Consider the following 21,320-nt stretch of genomic DNA (forward strand, 5'->3'; position numbering starts at 1 on the left):
AAAATCGTTTGCACAATGTGGCACTCCTTACAAAGCGAACAGATCAAGGTTTTGACCCTAACGCTTACAAGTTATTTGCAAAAGCTGGATACAATCCCAATGAGCCATCAAAGTTAGGGAAGATCCCATCAGAAGCTGCAACAAGGCAACCACATGAAGGTTTGGGATACAACCAATCGTCACCCGTGCGCATCTCAATAAGAAGGGCAAGTAGCAATTATATCACTGTAGAAGATGAATCTGCCGCTTCTAACAGGCTTTTTGTCTTTGATCGACTTGGAAAATTAACTGTGAGAACTTCTGTATTTGAGAGACTGGGTACATTAAAGAAGAGGAATAAGTTCCAGAGAAATTATCGAAATACAAGAACACCCGCTTCGCCCAAAATTCAGATGATCTCTAAAGATTTCTAAAGTTTGGTTCCTTCTAGAATGAAGCGACAAACAAAAGTCATGGTTTTGTGTGACGAAGTATTGAAGGTGAATCCATACACTGCGGTCTACACTAAATAACATAATGAAGATGAAGAAAGTGTGAGTTCTTCGTATCATGTTACTGCATAAAGCGAGTATGGTGTTTTATCTCTAATGGAGGATGACGAGAAATTGGATGATGTTTCACCGTGTTATCACATATCCTTCAACAATAGGGACTCTCAAGAAGATGACGATTCGGAAGACGCTCTACCTGAACTTGAAGAAGGAGTGAAGACTACAGTTGACGCCTTAAAAGAAGTTAACCTTGGCACCGATGAGGAACCAACACCTACCTACCTAAGTGCTTTATTAGAAGTTGATGAAGAAAGCACTTATATTGAGTTACTCAGGGAGTACAGGTATGTCTTTGCTTGGAGCTACAAAGAGATGCCTAGATTGGACCCAAAAGTAGCAGTCCATCACCTTGCCGTCAAGAATGGTGCTTGCCCTGTTAAACAAGCCCAAAGGCGCTTTAGGACGGAATTGGTTTCCTTGATTGAAACCAATGTTAATACACTCATCAAAACTGGCTTTATTCGTGAAGTTAAATACCCGACATGGGTTTTAAGCATTGTCCTTGTAAGGAAGAAAAATGGCAATATTCGAGTATGCGTTGACTTTAGGGATCTCAACAATGTGTGCCTAAAAGATGAGTTCCCGCTTCCTATTCCAAAGCTGGTGATCGATGCTACTATTGGGTACGAGGCAATGTCATTTATGGACGGTTCATCAGGCTATAACCAAATTCGCATGGCGCCGAAAGATGAAGAGCTTACTTCATTCCGTACCCCCAAGGGTATTTCTTGCTACAAGGTAATGCCTTTTGGGTTGAAGAACGCTAGTGCTACTTACCAGAGAGCTATGCAGAATATCTTTGATGACCTTCTCCACAAGAATGTCGAATGTTATGTTGACGACTTGGTGGTAAAATCAAGAAAGAAGAGCGACCACTTGAGAGATTTGAGAATGGTGTTTGAATTGCTCCGGAGGTACCAACTTAGGATGAATCCATTGAAATGTGCCTTTGAAGTTACTTCTGAAAAATTCATTGGTTTGATTGTCCGACATCGAGGGATCGAAATTGATCAAGCTAAAGTGGATGCCATTTTGAAAATGCCTAAGCCTTGGGATATTCATGAATTGAAAAGCCTGCAAGGAAATCTAGCATACCTTAGAAGGTTCATCTCTAACCTAGCTGGGAGGTGCCAACCATTTAGTCGCCTCATGAAGAAAGGTGTTCCTTTCAAGTGGGACCAAGCTTGTAGCAATGCCTTTGAAAGTATCAAAACCTACTTGATTAAGCCTCTAGTTTTAGCAGCTTCTATTCTTGGAAAGCCATTGGTACTATACATTGCGGCGCAAGAAAGGTCTGTTGGAGCATTGCTGGCCCAAGAAAATAGTGAGGGGAAAGAAAACTCTCTTTACTACTTGAGTAGAATGATCACACCAAACGAGCTGAATTATTTGCCAATTGAAAAGTTGTGTTTGGTGCTAGTCTTCTCAATTCAAAAGTTGAAGCACTACTTTCAAGCTCATGTTGTCCGTCTTGTTTCTAAATCAAATCCCATCAAGTTCGTGATGTCAAAACCTATTCTTAGTGATCGACTAGCGAGATGGTACCTCTAATTTCAGCAATTCAAGATTGTGTACATCCCTCAAAATGCTGTAAAAGAACAAGCGTTGGCAAACTTCTTGGCAGATCATCCAATACATGATGATTGGGAGCTAACTGACGAAATACCTGATGAGGACGCAATGGTCATTAAAGTTCAACCTCCATGGAAGATGTACTTTGATGGTGATGCGCATCGGGGAGGAGCTGGTGCTGGTGTAGTATTTGTCACTTCCCAAGGTGAAGTCTTGCCCTACTCCTTCACCTTGACACAACTCTGTTCCAACAATGTTGCTGAGTATCAAGCATTAATACTTGGGTTTGAAATGGTCGTTAATATGAAGCAATTGCAATTGCAAGTCTTTGGTGACTCCCAGTTAGTAGTTAATCAGCTTTTAGGAAATTACGAGGTTAAGAAGCCTGAACTACACTCATATCATGATTACACTAAAAAATTAATGGGGTGGCTCAGTGATGTGACTATTCAGCATGTGCCAAGGAAAGAAAATAAGAAGGTTGATGCTTGATTTATTGAACAATAAATTTATTGATTGCGTCTAGAAAATGAAATCAAGACCAAAAAATATTGTAACAATCGTAGTATTTTATTTCGAATATTTGAGTGTACAATCTCTATGATTCCTCTGATTTTACTTTTCTAGTATAAATTCAAGGGCCTTTGAGCTTGATCTTGAATTTGAATTTGATTTATCCATCGTGAACACTTTGATTGTTGCCACGAATTGTATCACAAACAAGTAGCCTTGATCTTGAACGCCTTGTATTTAATTTGACTTTGTTCTTGATCTTGAATACTTGAAATTTGTGTTGAAGTGCTTGAATGCTTGAACACTTGCTGTTTGCAGAGAATTGTGACCTTTGATCCACGAGCTCTTTCTTGCTTCTTGTTATAACTTCTGGTGCCTTTTCTGGGTTATGAAGACCCCTATTTATAGTTGTGAAAGGGAGAAGTTGTGATAAGAATAAATTCTTTCCGACCAATCAAATTGAAGTGTGACATGACCGCATTTAATTGGCCAGAACATGTCGCTTGCACACGTGGGCGGTTTCATTGGCCATTTAATGTGACTTGGTATGCCTTGTCATTTTGACATGTGGCATAATCCTATTGGCTTTTTCGTTTGACTTGTCGGCCATGCCATTTGACATGTGGCACCAAACTGGGCCTCTAAGAAGATGATATTTTGGGCCTAATGGGGTGGGCTCATCATTTGTAGCACAATTAAATGGGCTAGCCCAATAATATTGGACCTTTATTTAAATCAATTTAATTAGATTTAAATAATTAAGTCAATATACATTAGCCCATAATATTTTTTTGGGCCAAAATATATTTAATTAGAGATTAAATCCAAATTTCTTATGGATTTAACTTTAATAAAATTTTAATTGCCTACACTTATATTGCATAATAATCGCCCATCTTTTGCACCTAATTTGTCCACTTTTCATTCAGGGTGATTCGAATCAGGCGAAGATCTTCCAACTTAATATTTTCATAATTCAATACGTTTGATAAATTTATACATCGGCAAACAGTGATTTTTTGGAAGTTCGTACCATAAATTCACTTTGAGCTCATACTAAAAATAATTTCGGTATTCAATAAGTTTGATAAATCTCTAGTATACATGTCCAATCTTTAGAGAAGAGTAGTTGATATCTTTGTTAACAAGAAGATGGAGGAATCCACTTATCACCTTGAATAAAATTCTCAATTGAGTAAGAATTAACACGTTCAGCTGGAATTTGATTACTCCATGTCACTCGCCCTGTTATATTAGCCCCAGCACCACTATTATTAAACTCACCATAGTAAAGTGTTGCCAAAGCAAACTCGCCATTCCAAGGCATCCATCCTTCAGAATTAATCAAAACATCCAAATTACTATTTATAAATACCGTTCTCGAGTACTCTTTCCATGGCCTTCCAAGAAAAGTTTTATGCACTTTAGGATTACTATGGTACAATGTCATGTACTCTTCAGTTCCATTAATTGAACAATTTTGGAACACATATCCAGTTGATTGTCCGGGGTCTAATCTACCGTGTGCTGTTACTGCATTTTTCTCACCCTTCTCAGGATTGAGTAATCGGGGCGCGACTAGAATGTAACAGTCCTGGAAAATTGCAGCTGCGTTACCAAAAATGAAGTCTACGCTACCTTGAACGCGACAGGATTTGTAGTATTGGCGTAAAGATTGGGTGTAGAGAGTGTCTTGATTGCCGAGGAACTCGCAGTATTGGATTATGGAAAGATCGCTATCGGATCGAAAGGCTACTGCTTGTCCAGCACCAATACCTGCTGTGTTTTGGATTGTTAGACCACTGGCCATGAATCCATCTCCACTTACTCCTGTTTTAGAAAATGCTCGTCAGAAGAACTCAACCAACAACAAAAACATACCAGTATAATTCGACAAGTGAGATCTGACAAGGATAATATATACTCAGAGGAGTCATTTGTGTAATACTTCATGACTTTGAGAAGAAAAAAATAGCAATCATGTCACTATATAAAATATACAATGATTTTAAAACTAAGTGGTGCTTTTAGTTCGGAACTCAAAATGACACTGTATAGCCGCTCTCAAAATAGTAGTCGAAAAAATGTATATATTTTTTTGTATATTTTTTTTGTGTGTGTATGTCTCTGTGTGTATATACACACACACACTATGTATGTTATATACAAAAATTATACAAATTTTATACACTATTTAGGCTACCAAATATAAATAGTTTCTGGCGCGGGCTAAAAGTGATAATACCCCAATATTTAGTTTGGAGCAAGTTTAGTACCTTCACTAAATAAATGACTAGAGGTACTGTATCTAATAAAATGTTGCGGAGGTACTGTATCTAATAAAATTAGAAGGTGATCATACTATTTTCTTTTTGAGTACATACTCTATGCAGTGAAATTATAAAAAAGATTACACCAATAACTCACTTAAAAGATAAGTAAATTCTTACAAACATTAATTGGCAATTCTTAAAAAAGGAAAGCAATCTTCTATGAAAGGTCAACTTACATTGTAGTATAAATATTTGTTTAATGGTACAACTTAAATCGTTTCTTGATATAGCATCTTCCTGTTTGACCAAAAGATGTCAACCCTTTTGATTAAACCCTTTTGATTAAATCAACTAACGATAATGATGAGGTCAATCTTAGTTAAGCACAATAAAATATAGATCAAATGGTGCGAAGAGTAAACAAGATGAACGATATAACAAATATATTCAAACCAAATAAATGCTCATAAATGTGAAAACTTAAATATATAATAGAATCTTAATAAATGCAATCGGAGTAGGAGGGACAAGTATGAGATGATTGGGGAATCTTAGGATCTTTCTCAGATGAACAAGACTGCTTTTGCGTTCACTCTCGGATGATTCTTTTACAAAGTATTCTTTTGTCTTTTTTCTTCCCTCCCTCTCTTCTTTACTTACCCTTCCTATTTATAAGTGACAATCTCCCAAAAACCCCTAAAAAGTACAACATAGAGAATATTCGAAAAGCATATTCTTACTGTCTCCCACTAAATTTACATTGTCGTGGACGTTATGCACCAACTGACCGCCCTCAGCCATTACTTTTCACCACAACGACCATCAGACGGTGCATCATGATAACCGCGTTCCTCATCCTACTCGGTAATGGTCGTGGTGGCCAAATTTGGACCCATACAGTTAGTCCCTCCGCTTGTTGAGGTCGCGGCCCTGTGCGTCCTTGATAAGCGGACGTCGCCCATACCTGCGGAGAAATTTGGCGGTTAGATCATAACGATTTGATCAATAACGAAAGAACGACGCAATTTACGGTATTCCGGATAGTGTAGCATATCGGGAAATGACATCACTCTCACGTGCGTCATCATTGCGCGTCTTCCCGAGGTAGAGACCGATTGGCTTGTCGCTTCGATTTTGGTGCCACTGGCAGCCTTTCGCTTCGATTCTGGCGCCATCCAAATCTTATAAATAGATGAAGGTTTGGTTCTTTCAAGAACTTTCGATCATTTCCTTTCTAGTGTATATGTTATCCTCTTTGGCCATCTCTTCTCGTATCTTCAACTCTATTTTCGTGATTGTTCTCTTCACCTTCTTCCATTTATCGTTCTTTGTTTTATCAGTATACCCTCTGCCATCGAGATGCCTAGAACACATCGATCCCACGAAGAGATTTCTGACGCCACCCCACTTTCCATAGCACCTCCCCCCGGCGGTGAGGATGTGGCGGTAGAGGAAGGGGACAAACTTCCCACCGTGGAGGAGATACTACCGAGAAACCCCATGTCTCGGAATGATTTCCTTAAAGAGCCTGTTCCTTCTCCTGCTCAGGTGATTTTTGAGACTGACCAGGCTCACATAGATGATCTTCGATCTACACATAACATTCCCTCCCATATTGAGATGGTTTCGGCCGGGAGGGACTTTGTAGATGTCCACGAACCGGATTATTGTGCCTCATACATGTACCCCTTTGTGATTGGCCACTCCCTCCCTCTTCTTCCGTTAACGGAGAAATTCTGTCGATTTTATGAGGTCTGCCCGGCACAACTTTCTCCGACATAGAAGATATTTTTGGTATTGACGAAGTACGCGGAGTTGGCAGGGTATGAAGTTGGCCTTCATCACCTTCTACATTTGTTTTCCCCGAGTTTTCACAAGGGAACTATGGTATCTGAGGCACCGTGGGACTAGGGGGCTGGTGGTCGGAACAAACGACCGGCAAGCCGCAGATTTTGGCATAAATACTTATTTGTTAGAACCGAGCATCTGGTGTTGGACCCCACTGGATTCCAGGAACGGTGGAATCATAACCGTAGGTGTTGGTACTTGTAGTTTACTTTTGTTCTTTCCAACTTTGTACATGTTTGTAACTTTCCCATGCAGTTGTGAGGCGTACACCTCGTCCCATCGCTGGTATCAAGGACTGGGTAGCCCCTTTATTACCTCACACTGTGGAAACTCGAGACTGGCCCGCTTTCATGAAACGCTTTGGGCCGAAGGTTCCGTCTGGGAAATGTTTCTCTATTTTAACCTTTGGCTGTTTGTCGCCGTTTAGTGATACGACTCCTTGTGATGACAGGTCGTAGGGCTTCCAAAAAGAAGGCCCCAGTCCATGCATTTCGCCAGGCCGTCACATCAGCAGGGATGCAATTTATCTTGGCCGAGTCCGTCCGAGGGGGCCGTGCTCAGCCCGCACAGGCTAGAGACTCCTCCCGTGACATGGTTGTTCGGGACGAGATCTCCTCCCGACCAGTCTATCACCTTGTGGACGAGCCCTCCAATGGGGATGAATCTCCATCGAGAAAAAGAAGGAGGTAGAACTTGGGAAGAAAGTTGCCACTGATGCAAGAAAGAGTAGAACTGGCGCGTCGGAGACAGCACTGGTACCTGTTTTTATGGCGGATGCCATTTTGGCAGGAAGGTCTCCCCGGACCGAAAGAATATATCAAGGAGGATATGCGCGCTCTGCCGAAGATGGAGCATCGTCTGCCGTTAGAGGAGGCGTACATGGCGAGGGCGAAGGTTCGGGTTCGGACGTCAACCCAGAAGATTTACGAGAGTTCTTGGGCCGTCATACTCGCGTAGAAGTAAAGACGGAGGGTTCTGATCGACATATTGTCGTTCCTGTAGACTACGACTTGTTGTCGACCAGTGAGTAGGCGACGTCGGTGTTTGCCCCTTGTGCGCTGCTTTTGAGAGTGCGACACTTAAGGCGATGAGCGACGCAGAGTTGTCACGGAGCATTTCCGGCATGGCTCTATGGGTAAATGCTTTGTTATTTTCTTTTGTTTTCGGTTCTGTTTTGTATTCTTAGCCCATTCTTTGTTTTGACTTTGCTTTTCATACTAGACCCTCATCATGGAGATCGAGCGTGAATGCAGAGATAGGCGGAGGACGACCATTTATGGGAAGGTGAACACCAAATATCAGGAATACCTCTCCAAGCATAGTGCGTTGGCTGATCTCTTTACTCAGTACAACGACTTTCAGTTGTTCCGTGACGGGCTTAAACAAAAGGAGAATCAATTGGCGCAGAAGGTCGAAGAGCTGAGGGAGCGAGATGAGGACCTCATAAAGGCCATTGCCTATTGCAGTGAACTTGAGGCGGCTCTCAGGGCCAAGGGAGATGAGCTTGAGCTGAATAAGGGAGTTATGGCCGAGAATGCCGACCTCTAGGTGAAGGTGGCCAACTTAGTCGTCAAGCTTGACGAGAAGGTGGCGGAGGTCGTTGACCTTAAAGGCAAGCTGAGTGTGAATGCTGGTGGATTGGCTCGTGCTGAAAGGGATAGGGCAACTACTGTCTCTGAGGTAGCGGCTCTAGAGGATACCCTTCATGTTTGCAGATCACAACAAGACAAGGAAGTGAAGGCATTTGCGCTTAAGGTGGCGAGATTTGAGGGGCGTATCCGAGATCTGGAGGCAGAATTGTCTGCATTAAATGAACAAGTTGCTGCTTTGAAGGCGGAGGGCGTACGATGACAGTCGCAGCCTTCTACGTCTCATGCTTCGGCCGACCCTATCGTGCATCGAGATTTATACGAGCTATGGGTTCATGCCGAAGCCCAGCTTGAAGTGTATAAGTCTCTTCACGCTGATGGAAAAATATCTGAGGTCGAACTCCGAGAGGTGCTTATTAAAGCACGTGCCACTCGAGAGGTGTGTGGTTACGACCCCGGCACACCTGGCGGAGATGATGTCGATTTCGACGACGCGGACAAGCTCGCCTCCGATTCTTGGTACAATGAAGAGTATGCCACGGGGGGTGGTGTGGCATAGGTCTTTTTTGTATTTATTTTGCTTTGCCATTTTCGTGGGGGCGTTCTTGAGCCCTTTGTAAAAAAAAAACTTTTGTAATATAACAGTCGTAATGGAGCAATTACTTTTTATTGTGTACCTCTGAATTGTTTTCTTGTTGTGTTTGTTTATTTGGCGATGCCCTTTGTCATAGTCGTGCTTATTTCGAGTTGTCGAAATGTTACCTATTGCGTTTTGAGCGATATTGCTCTTATGCCAAACTTTTTCTTTAGTAATAGCCTTAGCCGTGGGGGTGTTATTTCGACTTAACGTCGAAATGTTAACCCGTTGTAGTTCGAGTGGTGTCAAACTCATTTCTGTGGTGATGGCCTTAGTCGTGGGGTGTTATTTCGACTTAATGTCGAAATATTAACCCATCATAGTTCGAGTGGTGTCGAACTCATTTCTATGGCGATGGCCTTAGCCATGGGGTGTTATTTCGACTTAACGTCAAAATATTAACCCGTCGTAGTTCGAGTGGTGTCGAACTCATTTCTATGGCGGTGACCTTAGCAGTGGGGTGTTACTTCAACAACATCGAAATGTTAACACGTCGTGGTTCGAGTGGTGTCGAACTCATTTCTATGGCGATGGCCTTAGCCGTGGGGTGTTATTTCGACAATGCCGAAATGTTAACCCGTCGTGGTTCGAGTGGTGTCAAACTCATTTATATGATGATGGCCTTAGCCGTGGGGTGTTATTTCGACTTAATGTCGAAATGTTAATCGTGGTTCGAGTGGTGTCGAACTCATTTCTATGGTGATGGCCTTAGCCGTGGGGTGTTATTTCGACTTAACGTCGAAATGTTAACCCGTCGTATTTGCCGAAGGACGGTGGAGGGTAACATGTCTTATTTTATTTGTTGGAGTGTCGCGTATGCCTGTTTCATTCGTACATTAGAGATACTTGTCGATTTCGTACATTCATTGGAGTAATTTCGTTCATGCGTTGGAGATACATGTCGATTTTGTACATTCAATCGGAGTAATTTCATTCATGCGTTGGAGATACATGGCGATTTTTTTACATCTAATCGGAGTAATATCCTTATATCTAGTCCTTTCATTGCTCGTCCTAGAGATGTTATCGGCAGGCTGGGCGATGAATTATACCTTAAACATTGGGACGTCCCCCTCGTCACCTCGTTAAAAACCTCCCCGAGAAAACCCGATTGGGACAAAACCCGGGTGAGGAAAAAAGAGTACGACTTGGGTGGCGTCATTTCTCAGAAGTGGAAATATTTGAGATGGGCAACATTATAGTTGTTTTGTAGTATTTTTCCTTCCATTGTTTCAAATTGGAATGCTCTTTTGCTTGCTGCTGCAGTGATTTTATATGGCCCGTCCCAGTTTGTTCCCAATTTTCCTTCATTTGGGAATTTTGCTGCATGTGTTTTGGCCTTGAGGACATAGTCCCCGACTCTGAGTGGTCGTACTTTGGCCTTCTTGTTGTAGCATCTTTCTGCTTGTTGTTTTTGGGCTATCATTTTTATGTGAGCCATGTCCCTTCGTTCTTCTACCTTGTCCAGGTCTTGTATTCTATTTTCGTCGTTGCTTGGTCCACTCTCATTGGAGTTCCTCAGGCTGGGTTCTCCGACCTCAATAGGTATAACTGCGTCGGTACCGTAGACTAGTGAATACGGTGTTTCACCTGTGCTGGTTTTTGGCATTGTGTGGTAGGCCCATAACACCTCTGGTAGCAGTTCCGGCCATAGCCCTTTGGCGTCCTCGAGCTTTTTCTTTAATATATTCAATATTGTTTTGTTGGAGGATTCTGCTTGACCATTGCCGGCGGGGTGATATGGTGTGGAGAGTATCTGCTTGATGTGCCATTTTTTGAGGAACCCAGTCGTCTTTTTCCCAATGAACTGAGGTCTATTGTCGCAACTGATTTCTTTGGGGATGTCGAAGCGGCATATGATGTTTTTCAAGACAAACGCGATGACTTCCTGTTCGCGTATTTGAGCAAACACACCTATTTCCATCCATTTGGAAAAGTAATCAATTAAAACCAAAAGGAAGTGTATCTTACCTCGCCCTGCTGGGAGGGGTCCGACGATATCCATCCCCCATTTTATAAACGGCCATGGAGAAGTGACGGAGTGCAGGAGTTCACCCCCTGGTGTATCATAGGGACGTATTTCTGACATTGCTCATATTTCCTGACGTAATCTACGACCTCTTTTTCATAGTGGGCCAGTAGTATCCTGCATGAATAAGACATCTGACGAGGTCCCGATTGCCTGTATGGGCACCGCAGTGGCCCTCGTGTACTTCTTCGAGCACACACCTTGTTTTATTTGGTCCAAGGCATTTGGCCAAAGGACCACCGAACATCCTTTTGTAAAGGTCGTGGTTTATGAGGTTGTACGTAGCAGCTTATATTCGAAGCTTTTTGGCTTCTTTTTTATCTTGTGGGAGTGTTCCCTTGTGCAAATATGATACGATGCGGTTGCGCCAGTCCCAAATTAAATTTAAAGAATGTACCTCCACTTGGTCTATTGATGAGTGGAGGAGGGTGACCACGTTCTCCTTAGTGATATTTTTAGTTGTTGCTGCCAGCTTGGCGAGACCGTCTGCTTCGATGTTTTGCGCCTGTGGTATTTGGTCGAGTCGGCATTCATCGAATTCTGGTAGAAGCTTCTGGATTTTGGTATGGTATTTCTATAGCCTTTGCTCCTTGATTTGGAAAGTCCCAGTAACTTGGTTTTACGATAAGTTACGAGTCGCAGCGAAGGATGACTCGTCGTGCACCATATTTGAGGGCCAATTTCACTCCTGCAATTACGGCTTCATACTCGGCCTCATTGTTAGTCATTTCAGGGCACCGTATGGATTGGCAAATCACTTCACCCGTTGGGACTTCGAGTACAAGTCCCAATCCAGATCCCGACGCGTTGGATGCGTCGTCGGTGTAGAGGACCTAAAGGTCGGGTCGTCTAGGAGAGGCGCTAAGCGCTTCTTGCTCGACCTCAGACAGTATTTTCGCACTGAAGTCAGTGACGAAGTCGGCGAGTACTTGTGATTTTATCACAGTTTGCGGTTGATATGTTATATCGTGCTCGCTCAATTCTATGGCCTATTTGGCCAATCTACCCAACAGCTCGGGTTTGTACAGGATGCTCCTGAGAGGAAAAGTCGTCACCACCTTTATGGGGTGACATTGAAAATATGGTCTGAGCTTACGTGAAGCTACGACCAATTCTAGAGCCAATTTTTCAAGGTGGAGATACCTCTTTTCGGCGTCAACTAAAGTTTTGTTGATATAGTAAATCAGAGACTGCGTACCTTTGTTTTCATGGACCAAAACTGCGCTCACCGCGAGTTAGGAGACGGCTAGGTAGACAAGGAGGCATTCGCCTGGATCTCCCTTGGCGAGAAACGGTGGTGAGGACAAGTAGGTTTTTAGTTTTCCCAGGGCGTCGACACACTCCGAATTCCACTGGAGCCCGTTATCTTTTTTTAGCATACTGAAAATTTTATGACACCTGTCTGACGGCCGTGAGATGAACCTCGACAGGGAGGCTATCCGACCTGTCAGTTTTTGTACCTGTTTTTTGTTGGTTAACATTTCCGATATTCCTTCGATGGCCTTAATCTGATCTGGGTTGACCTCGATGCCTCTTTGCGAAACCAGGAAACCGAGGAATTTGCCCGAGATTACGCCGAAGGCGCATTTTTCGGGGTTTAGTTTCATGTCGTACTGCCTTAATATGTCGAAGGCTTCCTTCAGATGATCAATATGATCTTCTTTCCTTTTCGACTTAACCAGCATGTCATCGATGTAGACTTCCATTGTTTTGCCGAGTTGGTCTTTAAACATCTTGGTGACCATTCTCTAGTACGTCGCCCCTACATTCTTTAGTCCGAGCGGCATGACATTATAGCAGTATGTTCCTTGGTGAGTGATGAAAGTGGTTTTCTCCTGGTCTTCTTCCTCCATGAGGATCTGGTTGTAACCCGAGTAGGCATCTAAGAAGCTTAACAACTCGTGTCCTTCTGTTGCGTCGATGAGCTGGTCGATGTGTGGCAATGGAAATGAGTCTTTTGGGCATGCCTTGTTTAGGTCTGTGAAATCTACACACATCTGCCACTTTCCGTTTTTCTTCTTTACCATGACCACATTGGCGACCCACTAGGGACATTTTGACGGTCGGACGGAACAATTTGTGAGCAACTTATCGAGTTCTTCGCTGACGGCTTCATTGATAGTGGCGTTGAACTTCCTTCTTATTTGCCGCACTGGTGGGTAGAGGGGTTCAACATTCAGTTTGTGTGTGGCAATGTCTTTCGGGATACCTGGCATATCTGCATGGGAGAAGGCAAACAAATCGGTATTGTCAGTTAAGAATTTATGAAACTTACCTGGTTACGAGAGGTTGTGTCCGATATAAGCCTTTTTTGTGTTGTCATTGTCGTCTAGTAGGATTGGATCGAGATCCTCTATTGTCGATTTGGATGCTTCCACGATGTCGGGGTCCTTGATAATGTCTGTCCGTACATAAGTTTGGTTCCCGACATTGTTGATTGCTATGCTTCCGCACTTGCCTCATTTAGTTGTTGGGTGTGGGCGCAATCCTGGGCGATGCGATAGCATTCCTGTGCGGTGCGTTGTTCGCCCCGGATGCTGAATACCCCCCATGGAGTAGGAAACTTGATTACTTGATAGAGACTGGACGGGACTGCTCGCATGGTGTGTATCCACGGGCGCCCTATGATAGCATTATAGGCTGTATCTTGGTCCATGACGTGAAACGTTGTTTCCAAGGTGACTCCTCCGACTAGGACGAGTAGCAATATTTCTCCAAAAGTCCGCTCGATTACATTATTAAAACCAGTTAGTGTTATGCAATGCGGTATTATTTTATCTTCGAGTCTCATCTGTACGAGGACTCGAGGATGGATAATGCACACGCCGCTCCCGTCATCTACCATTATTCTTTTTACATCAGTATCTGCAATACATAAAGTGATAACAAGAGCATCGTAGTGAGGGAAAGACAAACTATCGGTATCTGACTTATCGAAGACGATACTATCTTTGAGATCATCATACCGTTCATGAGTGATCGACCGTTTGAGTTTATGTGTGGTGGTGAACTTTACATGATTGGTTGGTGTGTCATCGCCCCCACCGATGACCATCTGTATAGTGCGAGTGGGAGAAGGTGGTTTTGGAAGTCCCTGGGGTTGTTCGCGTCCGCGAGCAAAGTTAGCCCGTCCTCAATCGCTCAGCAATTCTTTCAGGTGCCCCTAATTTAGCATTCTCACTACCTCCTTTCGTAGTCCTATGCAATCTTCGGCTTTGTGACCCCTTTCCTGGTGGAATTCGCAGAGAGCGTTCAATTTACGAGTGCTTGGGTCGGATTTCATCTTTTGCGGCCATTGTACCTTTGTACCAAGTTTCTCTAGTGTGTACACTATTTCTGAAGAAGAGACACAAAAACTGTGAGCATATAGGAGCGGAGGCATACCTTTCTCATGTCGATGTGGCGCTGCATGTCGAGAATGAGCATCTGTGTGCCGCAGAGGAGGCGGGATAGATGTCCTGACATAAAAATGATGCCTTTCTCGGCCAAGATGGGGCCCAGACTGATCTCTTCCACCGTCATTGCGACGATCTTTCCCTGCTTCAGTTTGAACTGACGTCAACCGTTGGATCAGATCGTTGAGGTTGTCCTCGTCGGCTCTTACCTCGGCGCAATAGGCGTTATGGATTTCTTCCTAAGTGGTTGGAAGGTATTTCATGAGCCTGCTTAACAATTTTCTGGTCGCTCTCGAACCGTTCCTGTTTAGTCCGTTCTGGAAGGCTGTTACCGCCATTCCTTCTGACACGTTTGGCAAGCTCATTCTCACCCTCTTGAACCGAGCTAAGAAGTCCATGAGTCCCTCGCTGTGCATCTGCCTAACAGATATGTCGTTACTGGCTTCTGCCTTTTTGGCTCCTGCATGGGCGGTGACGAACTTGTCTGCCATTTCTTCGAACGTTGCTATAGAACGTGCCGGTAGTTGGGAGTACCAGTTCAGGGCTTCCCCTATTAGGGTTTCGCCGAACTTTTTTAGTAGCGCCAATTGTACCTGTTCTTTCGAAAGATCGTTACCTTTTACGGTTGCGACGTAGTGGATGATATGATCTTCTAGATCGGTAGTACCGTCATATATCTTCAGGTATGGTGGCATTTTGAAGGTCTTTGGAATGGCATAGGGGGCCACTTCTTCATTGTATGGTTGCTCGATGAATTGACCAACGTCTCGTTCTGGCAACAACTTTGGGGCGCCTGGTATTTTGTCAACCCTCTCTTATTGTTCCTTCATCTGGTCACGGAGTGCCTTATTCTCATTTTCCATTTCCTCCATTTTCTTTAAAACGGCTGCGAGCGTGTCATTACCTGCGTCAACAACAATATGAGTGTTACCTGTTCGGGGGACATCTCGCTCACCAGCGATCGTCGTGACATCTACACGCGCAATATCTCTGTCATCCCTTTGGGCGGGTTTATCAAGTATGTTGTTCGGAGTACTTGTTAGCCATTCTTCCAGTAGTCTTCTCACTGCCGGTTGTGCCTCTCCTCTCGCGCGAAGCAGTTACGCTTTCGTGTGGGGGAGGTGAATCGTCTCCCCTGGGTGTGGTGTTTAGTGTCCCGTTTTCGCTATCTTCCCTGTTGTCTTCGTTGATGGTGTTCAGGATGTTGGTTGTGGCACCTACTATTGCTTTTAGCCTTGCATCTCTTTTCTCTGCCATTGTTAGTTTGTGCAAAGCTAGAATGAGGTGACTATCCCTTTCTATGATCTAGATGAAAATGAAATCTAAATTGAAGAAATCTCCACAGACGGCGCCAAATTGTTTGACCAAAAGATGTCAAACCTTTTTGATTAAATCAACTAACGATAATGATGAGGTCGATCTTAGTTAAGCACAATAAAATTTAGATCAAATGGTGGGAAGAGTAAACAAGATGGACGATATAACAAGTATATTCAAACCAAATAAATGCTCATAAATGTGAAGACTTAAATGTATAATAGAATCTTAATAGATGCAATCGGTGTAAGAGGGACAAGTATGAAATGATTGGGGAATCTTAGGATCTTTCTCAGATGAACAAGACTGCTTTTGCATTCACTTTCAGATGATTATTTTACAAAGTATTCTTTTGTCTTTTTTCTTCTCTCCCTCTCTTCTTTACTTACCCTTCCTATTTATAAGGGACAATCTCCCAAAAAATCCTAAAAAGTACAACATAGAGAATATTCGAAAAGCATATTCTTACTGTCTCCCACTAAATTTGCATTGTCGTGGATGTTATGCACCGATTGACCGCCCTCAGCCGTTACCTTTCACCACGACGACCATCAGACGGTGTATCATGATAACCCCGTTCCTCATCCTACTCGGTAATGGTTGTGGTTACCAAATTTGGACCCATACACTTCCTAAGTATGGTGTTTCTGATTTTTGAAAAATTAAGAGCAACCACATTTCTATAAAGAAAGTCTTTTGTGTTTTAAATTTCTTTTAGTAAACTATAAATTATGTAAAACAATGATTGATGACAGGAAGTGATATTTTAGCCAAAGCTTATCACTTAACAACATAGAACGACAATAACAAAGAGACAATAAAAACTACAACTCAATTTGGTTGCTTCTAATAATTCTGGCCGTCCTAAATTATAAGAAGAGTTTTGTTTTGTGCTTTCTTACCGTGTAAATATTTTACGCTATTAGATTAAGTTGATCCTCAATTAAAGCTAACTTTTCATCACATTACTTATATAGTTATATGTTAAATTGGAAAATAGAGTAATTATCTATTATAATTTATTAAATTGCGTTACTAATATAATCTTATTTACATTTTCATTGTACACGACTTAAATCTTTAAAAACTTATCATTTTAAACAACCAAAGAAAAAGAAATAAAATGCAATTGAAATTAACTGTAATTGACTTACCAACGGTGGCAGATTCATAAGTCGTCATTCCAGGCACGAGGCCAACACTCAACGAACCCGTAATGACGGTTTTACCCATGCCATCACCCAAAAATACCACATTCCTCTTCTCCAATGGGACCCGAACTATCTCATCATACAACCCGGCTTTGATCCATATCACAAACTTCCAGGGTCCCAAATTATCCGGTGTCGCATTCACCGCCTCCTGCACCATCTTATAGTCACAAACACCCTCTTTACAAACCGTCACATTCGGGTTCAAACCCGACGGAACAACACCTTTAAACTCAAACCCGGACCCGGACCCGGGTTCCCAGAACCCGTCTCGCTCGGTTTTGGGTGGGCCCCATAACCCGGTATCATTCCCGTGGATATCATAACTCACCGTCATCCATAACGCATTTGTAGTGAAATTAATTAACGTATTCATTACCTCTAACGTTTCGGCCACTTGAATTGTCTCATTTACTTTGAGTAAATTAGACGAACAGCCTATTTGGTACCCTAAGGCAGCGCTCATCCATGCACGAGCGTCCTTGATTTCGCCACGTGGCAACGCAGCAGCCGTTAGATTGTACCTGTAAGCCGAATAGTTGAATCCGAGAAGACAATTTTTCGCGGCGACTGTGAGGTTCACGTTGCCGGCGGAGGTGTCGAGGAGGTTTTTCACCATTGATTGAGCATTCGTCAGGTTTTGAGAAGAGACGGCCAATGCGGAGAGGATGATTTGAACGGGTGTTAGATTTGACGGGTCTGTTAATATTGAGGCTTCGCATGTTGGTGGGTCGCGTGAAGCTTTGCAAGCTCCTTGGATTTCAATAGGAATATTTGGAGATGGCGAAGGAGAAGGGGAAGGAGGCTGAGAAATGGAGGAAGAGACTAGAGAGACGAAGAGGAAGAAGGAGAGGAATGGTAGGGAGAAATGAGAAGCCATTGAGTTGAATTGAAGAGGACGATTTTTTGTGTGAAAATACTATAACATGGTGTGGATTGGGTATGCGTAGGTAATTCACAATCACATGGGGTTTAATATGTTTTCTTTTCTGCATGGTTTATATATATGGTAAGTCAATCTTTTTTCTTTTAATAAGATATGGTAAGTCAATAAGTGTGGACTATACACACAATTCGTTTAAAGAAATGAAGTCAAATTTAATAGACTTATATTTTTGAAGTCTTTTACTATATATACACACTGTGTCAACGACCTGAATTAATACACTTTATAATTAGGGGTGGATTTAGAGTTCACGTGAATTCAATCGATTTTACATAGACTTAATTTACATTAAAAAATTAGTTAAAACTTTGACTCTAAACATAATTATTATTGTATTTTTTTATTAATTTAATAACAATAACAATATATAAACTTTAGACTCCTTCTATTCATAATATGAAGTTTACAAGTGTGAACAACGCACGAGTGGAGTGAGACGAGGGAAAGGAGGAAGTTTCACGGGGTGGACGAGAATGGGGACGAAATAGAGGTTTTTGGAAGGTGGTGTTATCGATGTGGGGCATTTGCCTCTCAAGGTGTCGGTTGTAATAATTTGTCTTCTCACAAATGGAAATAGTTTTTCATTGTTATAAATATATTATATTATGAATGTTCATTTAATATTCTGTTGTAAATAAGCTTCCTGAAGAAATTTATCCATATGAGACTCCACCGTAAATATGTTTATCTATTTAGTACTCTATTGGAAATAAGTTTCCTGAAAAAGTTTATTACTTCGGTACCCGGTTATGGATAAATATTACCCCTGATAGAAAATTATCCATATCGGGTATAATAAGCTTATCCTTTCAGTACTCAGTTATGGATAAACATTACCCCCGGTAGAAGATTATCCATACCGGGTATAATAAGCTTATCCTTTCAATACCCAGTTATGGATAAACATTACCCCCGGTAGAAGATTATCCATATCGGGTATAATAAGCTTATCCTTTCAGTACTCTGTTATGGATAAACATTGCTCTCAGTAGAAGATTATCCATATCTGGTATAGTAGCAGCTTACACAACAGCTTCCTTTCTTCTATAAATAGAAGAGATTTCAGTTCATTATGTACATCAGTTTGAATTCGAATAATATAACAGTTTCTCTCTATACTTGTCTTTACTTTACAGTCTTTATTTTATAACACGTTATCAGCACGAGACTCTGACATCTCGAGCAAATACTTTGAAAGTATTAGAGGTAAGAACTTTCTTTTCCTAAATAATGTCAAATCTTTCTAAACTTGAATTTGTAGCCCTGGATATATCGGGCAAAAGCTACATGTCTTGGGTGCTTGATGCTGAAATTCATCTTGATGCGATGGGTCTGGCAGACACCATCAAGGATAAAAATCAGGCATCAAACCAAGACCGTGCCAAAGCAATGATATTCCTACGCCATCACCTTGATGAGGGCCTGAAAATGGAATATCTCACTATTAAAGATCCAGTCATACTGTGGAATAATTTGAAAGATAGATATGACCACCTGAAGATGGTCGTTCTTCCACAGGCACGTTATGATTGGACTCATCTAAGGCTACAAGATTTTAAATCTATCAGTGAGTATAATTCTGCTATGTTCAGAATTATTTCCCAATTGAAATTATGTGGTGATAATATTACTGATCATGATATGTTGGAGAAAACTTTCACCACTTTTCATGCCTCGAATATGCTCCTGCAGCAGCAATATCGAGAGATGGGATTTAAAAAGTATTCTGAACTTATCTCACATCTTCTTATAGCAGAGCAACATAATGGGCTATTAATGAAAAATCATGAAAGCCGACCTATTGGTTCTTGTCCATTCCCTGAAGTGAATGAGACGAACTTCCACCAAGCTAAACGTGGAAGAGGTCGTGGCCCCAGTCGTGGTCATGGCCGTGGTCGGGGAAGAAACCCCAATCATGGTAATAATAATGCACCAAAGAAGCCTCCTCACCACCAGCAGTGGAAAAGGAAGGAACAAAAGCATGAAGCGGTGCAAGCGCCAAATGCAGAAAATGCATGCTATAGATGTGGAGGAAAAGGGCACTGGTCACGTACCTGTCGTACGCCAAAGCACCTGGTTGAGCTTTATCAAGCCTCCCTGAAGAAGACAGAGAAAAATGTTGAAGCAAATTTTATTTCTGAAGATAATTTAGACTTCATGCATTTGGATGTAGCTGATTACTTTGCACTCCCAGAAGGAGAAACAAGTCATGTAATCGGTAGTGAATCTGTAGAAATGTAAATATTTTAATTTTTGTTGTTTGTAATAGATAGTATGGTTATGTAATTGTTGTACATAAATAAAAGTTATGCTTTGATAATGATGTTTACTATAATATATTTTATTTATGTTATTTTGAAGAATATGGATAACCCTCAAATTATGTTTGGATCAAAGACAAATCATGAAGATATTTGTGTTATTGATAGTGGAACAACTCATGCCATATTCAACGATCAGAAATACTTTTCTTATTTGCATAAGGAAAAAGCAAATGTTTCAACAATTTCTGGTAATATAAGTTTGATTGAAGGCTCCGGAAGAGCCATAATATTTCTGTCTAAGGGAACAAAACTTATTATAGACAATGCATTGTTCTCCTCCAAGTCCCGAAGAAACTTGTTGAGTTTTATAGATATCCGCCGAAATGGGTATCATGTTGAGACAATAGATGAAATGAACAGGGAATATCTTTGTATTACAAAGAATATTTCTGGCCAGAAATGCATTGTAGAAAAGTTACCAACTTTATCTTCTGGCTTATACTATTCAAAAATTAGTACAATTGAAGCACACTCTATCGTAAACCAGAAGTTTACGGATTCAAATACTTTTGTGCTTTGGCATGGCCGTTTGGGCCATCCCGGATCAATAATGATGAGACGAATTACTGAAAATTCGAGTGGGCATCCATTAAAGAACTTGAAGATTCTTACAAATGACGAATTTTCTTGTGATGCTTGTTATCAAGGAAAAATGATCACTAGACCATCACCAATGAAGGTTGGTATTGAATCCCCTGCCTTTTTAGAGCGTATACATGGGGATATATGTGGACCTATTCACCCACCAAGTGGGTTGTTTAGATATTTTATGGTCCTAATAGATGCATCTTCAAGATGGTCTCATGTGTGCCTACTATCATCTCGCAACCTGGCGTTTGCAAAGCTATTAGCCCAAATAATTCGATTAAGGGCACAATTCCCAGATTATCCTATAAAGGCTATTCGCCTTGATAATGCTGGAGAATTCTCATCTCAAGCTTTTGATGATTATTGTTTATCCGTTGGGATAAAAGTTGAACATCCTGTAGCTTATGTTCATACTCAAAATGGCCTTGCAGAGTCATTTATTAAACGCTTGCAATTGATAGCAAGACCACTACTTATGAAAACAAAATTGCCCACTACGGCTTGGGGCCATGCTATCTTGCATTCAA

The 21,320-nt window shown here is 41.8% G+C and overlaps 1 protein-coding gene across 1 annotated transcript; it reads right to left on the reverse strand.

Moving 5' to 3' along the window:
* Positions 1–3,690: 3,690 nt before the first annotated feature.
* Positions 3,691–17,909, reverse strand: LOC104233473 (probable pectinesterase/pectinesterase inhibitor 51). Its single transcript, XM_009786866.1, has 2 exons — positions 16,879–17,909; positions 3,691–4,466 (listed from the first exon to the last, which is right to left on the reverse strand). Exons 1-2 carry the CDS (start codon positions 17,813–17,815, stop codon positions 3,778–3,780), a joined length of 1,626 nt encoding a protein of 541 aa, XP_009785168.1. The 5' UTR covers positions 17,816–17,909; the 3' UTR covers positions 3,691–3,777.
* Between the last annotated feature and the right edge of the window lie 3,411 nt (positions 17,910–21,320).

The sequence above is a fragment of the Nicotiana sylvestris genome, chromosome 5, assembly GCF_000393655.2.
Source record: "Nicotiana sylvestris chromosome 5, ASM39365v2, whole genome shotgun sequence".
NCBI lineage: Eukaryota > Viridiplantae > Streptophyta > Magnoliopsida > Solanales > Solanaceae > Nicotiana > Nicotiana sylvestris.

Coding starts and splice junctions, on each gene's coding strand:
- LOC104233473 (XM_009786866.1), bottom strand. CDS start 17,815: ATGGCTTCTCATTTCTCCCTACCATTCCTCTCCTTCTTCCTCTTCGTC. Junction 4,467..16,878: donor TTATGAATCTGCCACCGTTG/GTAAGTCAATTA, acceptor TTTCTAAAACAG/GAGTAAGTGGAGATGGATTC.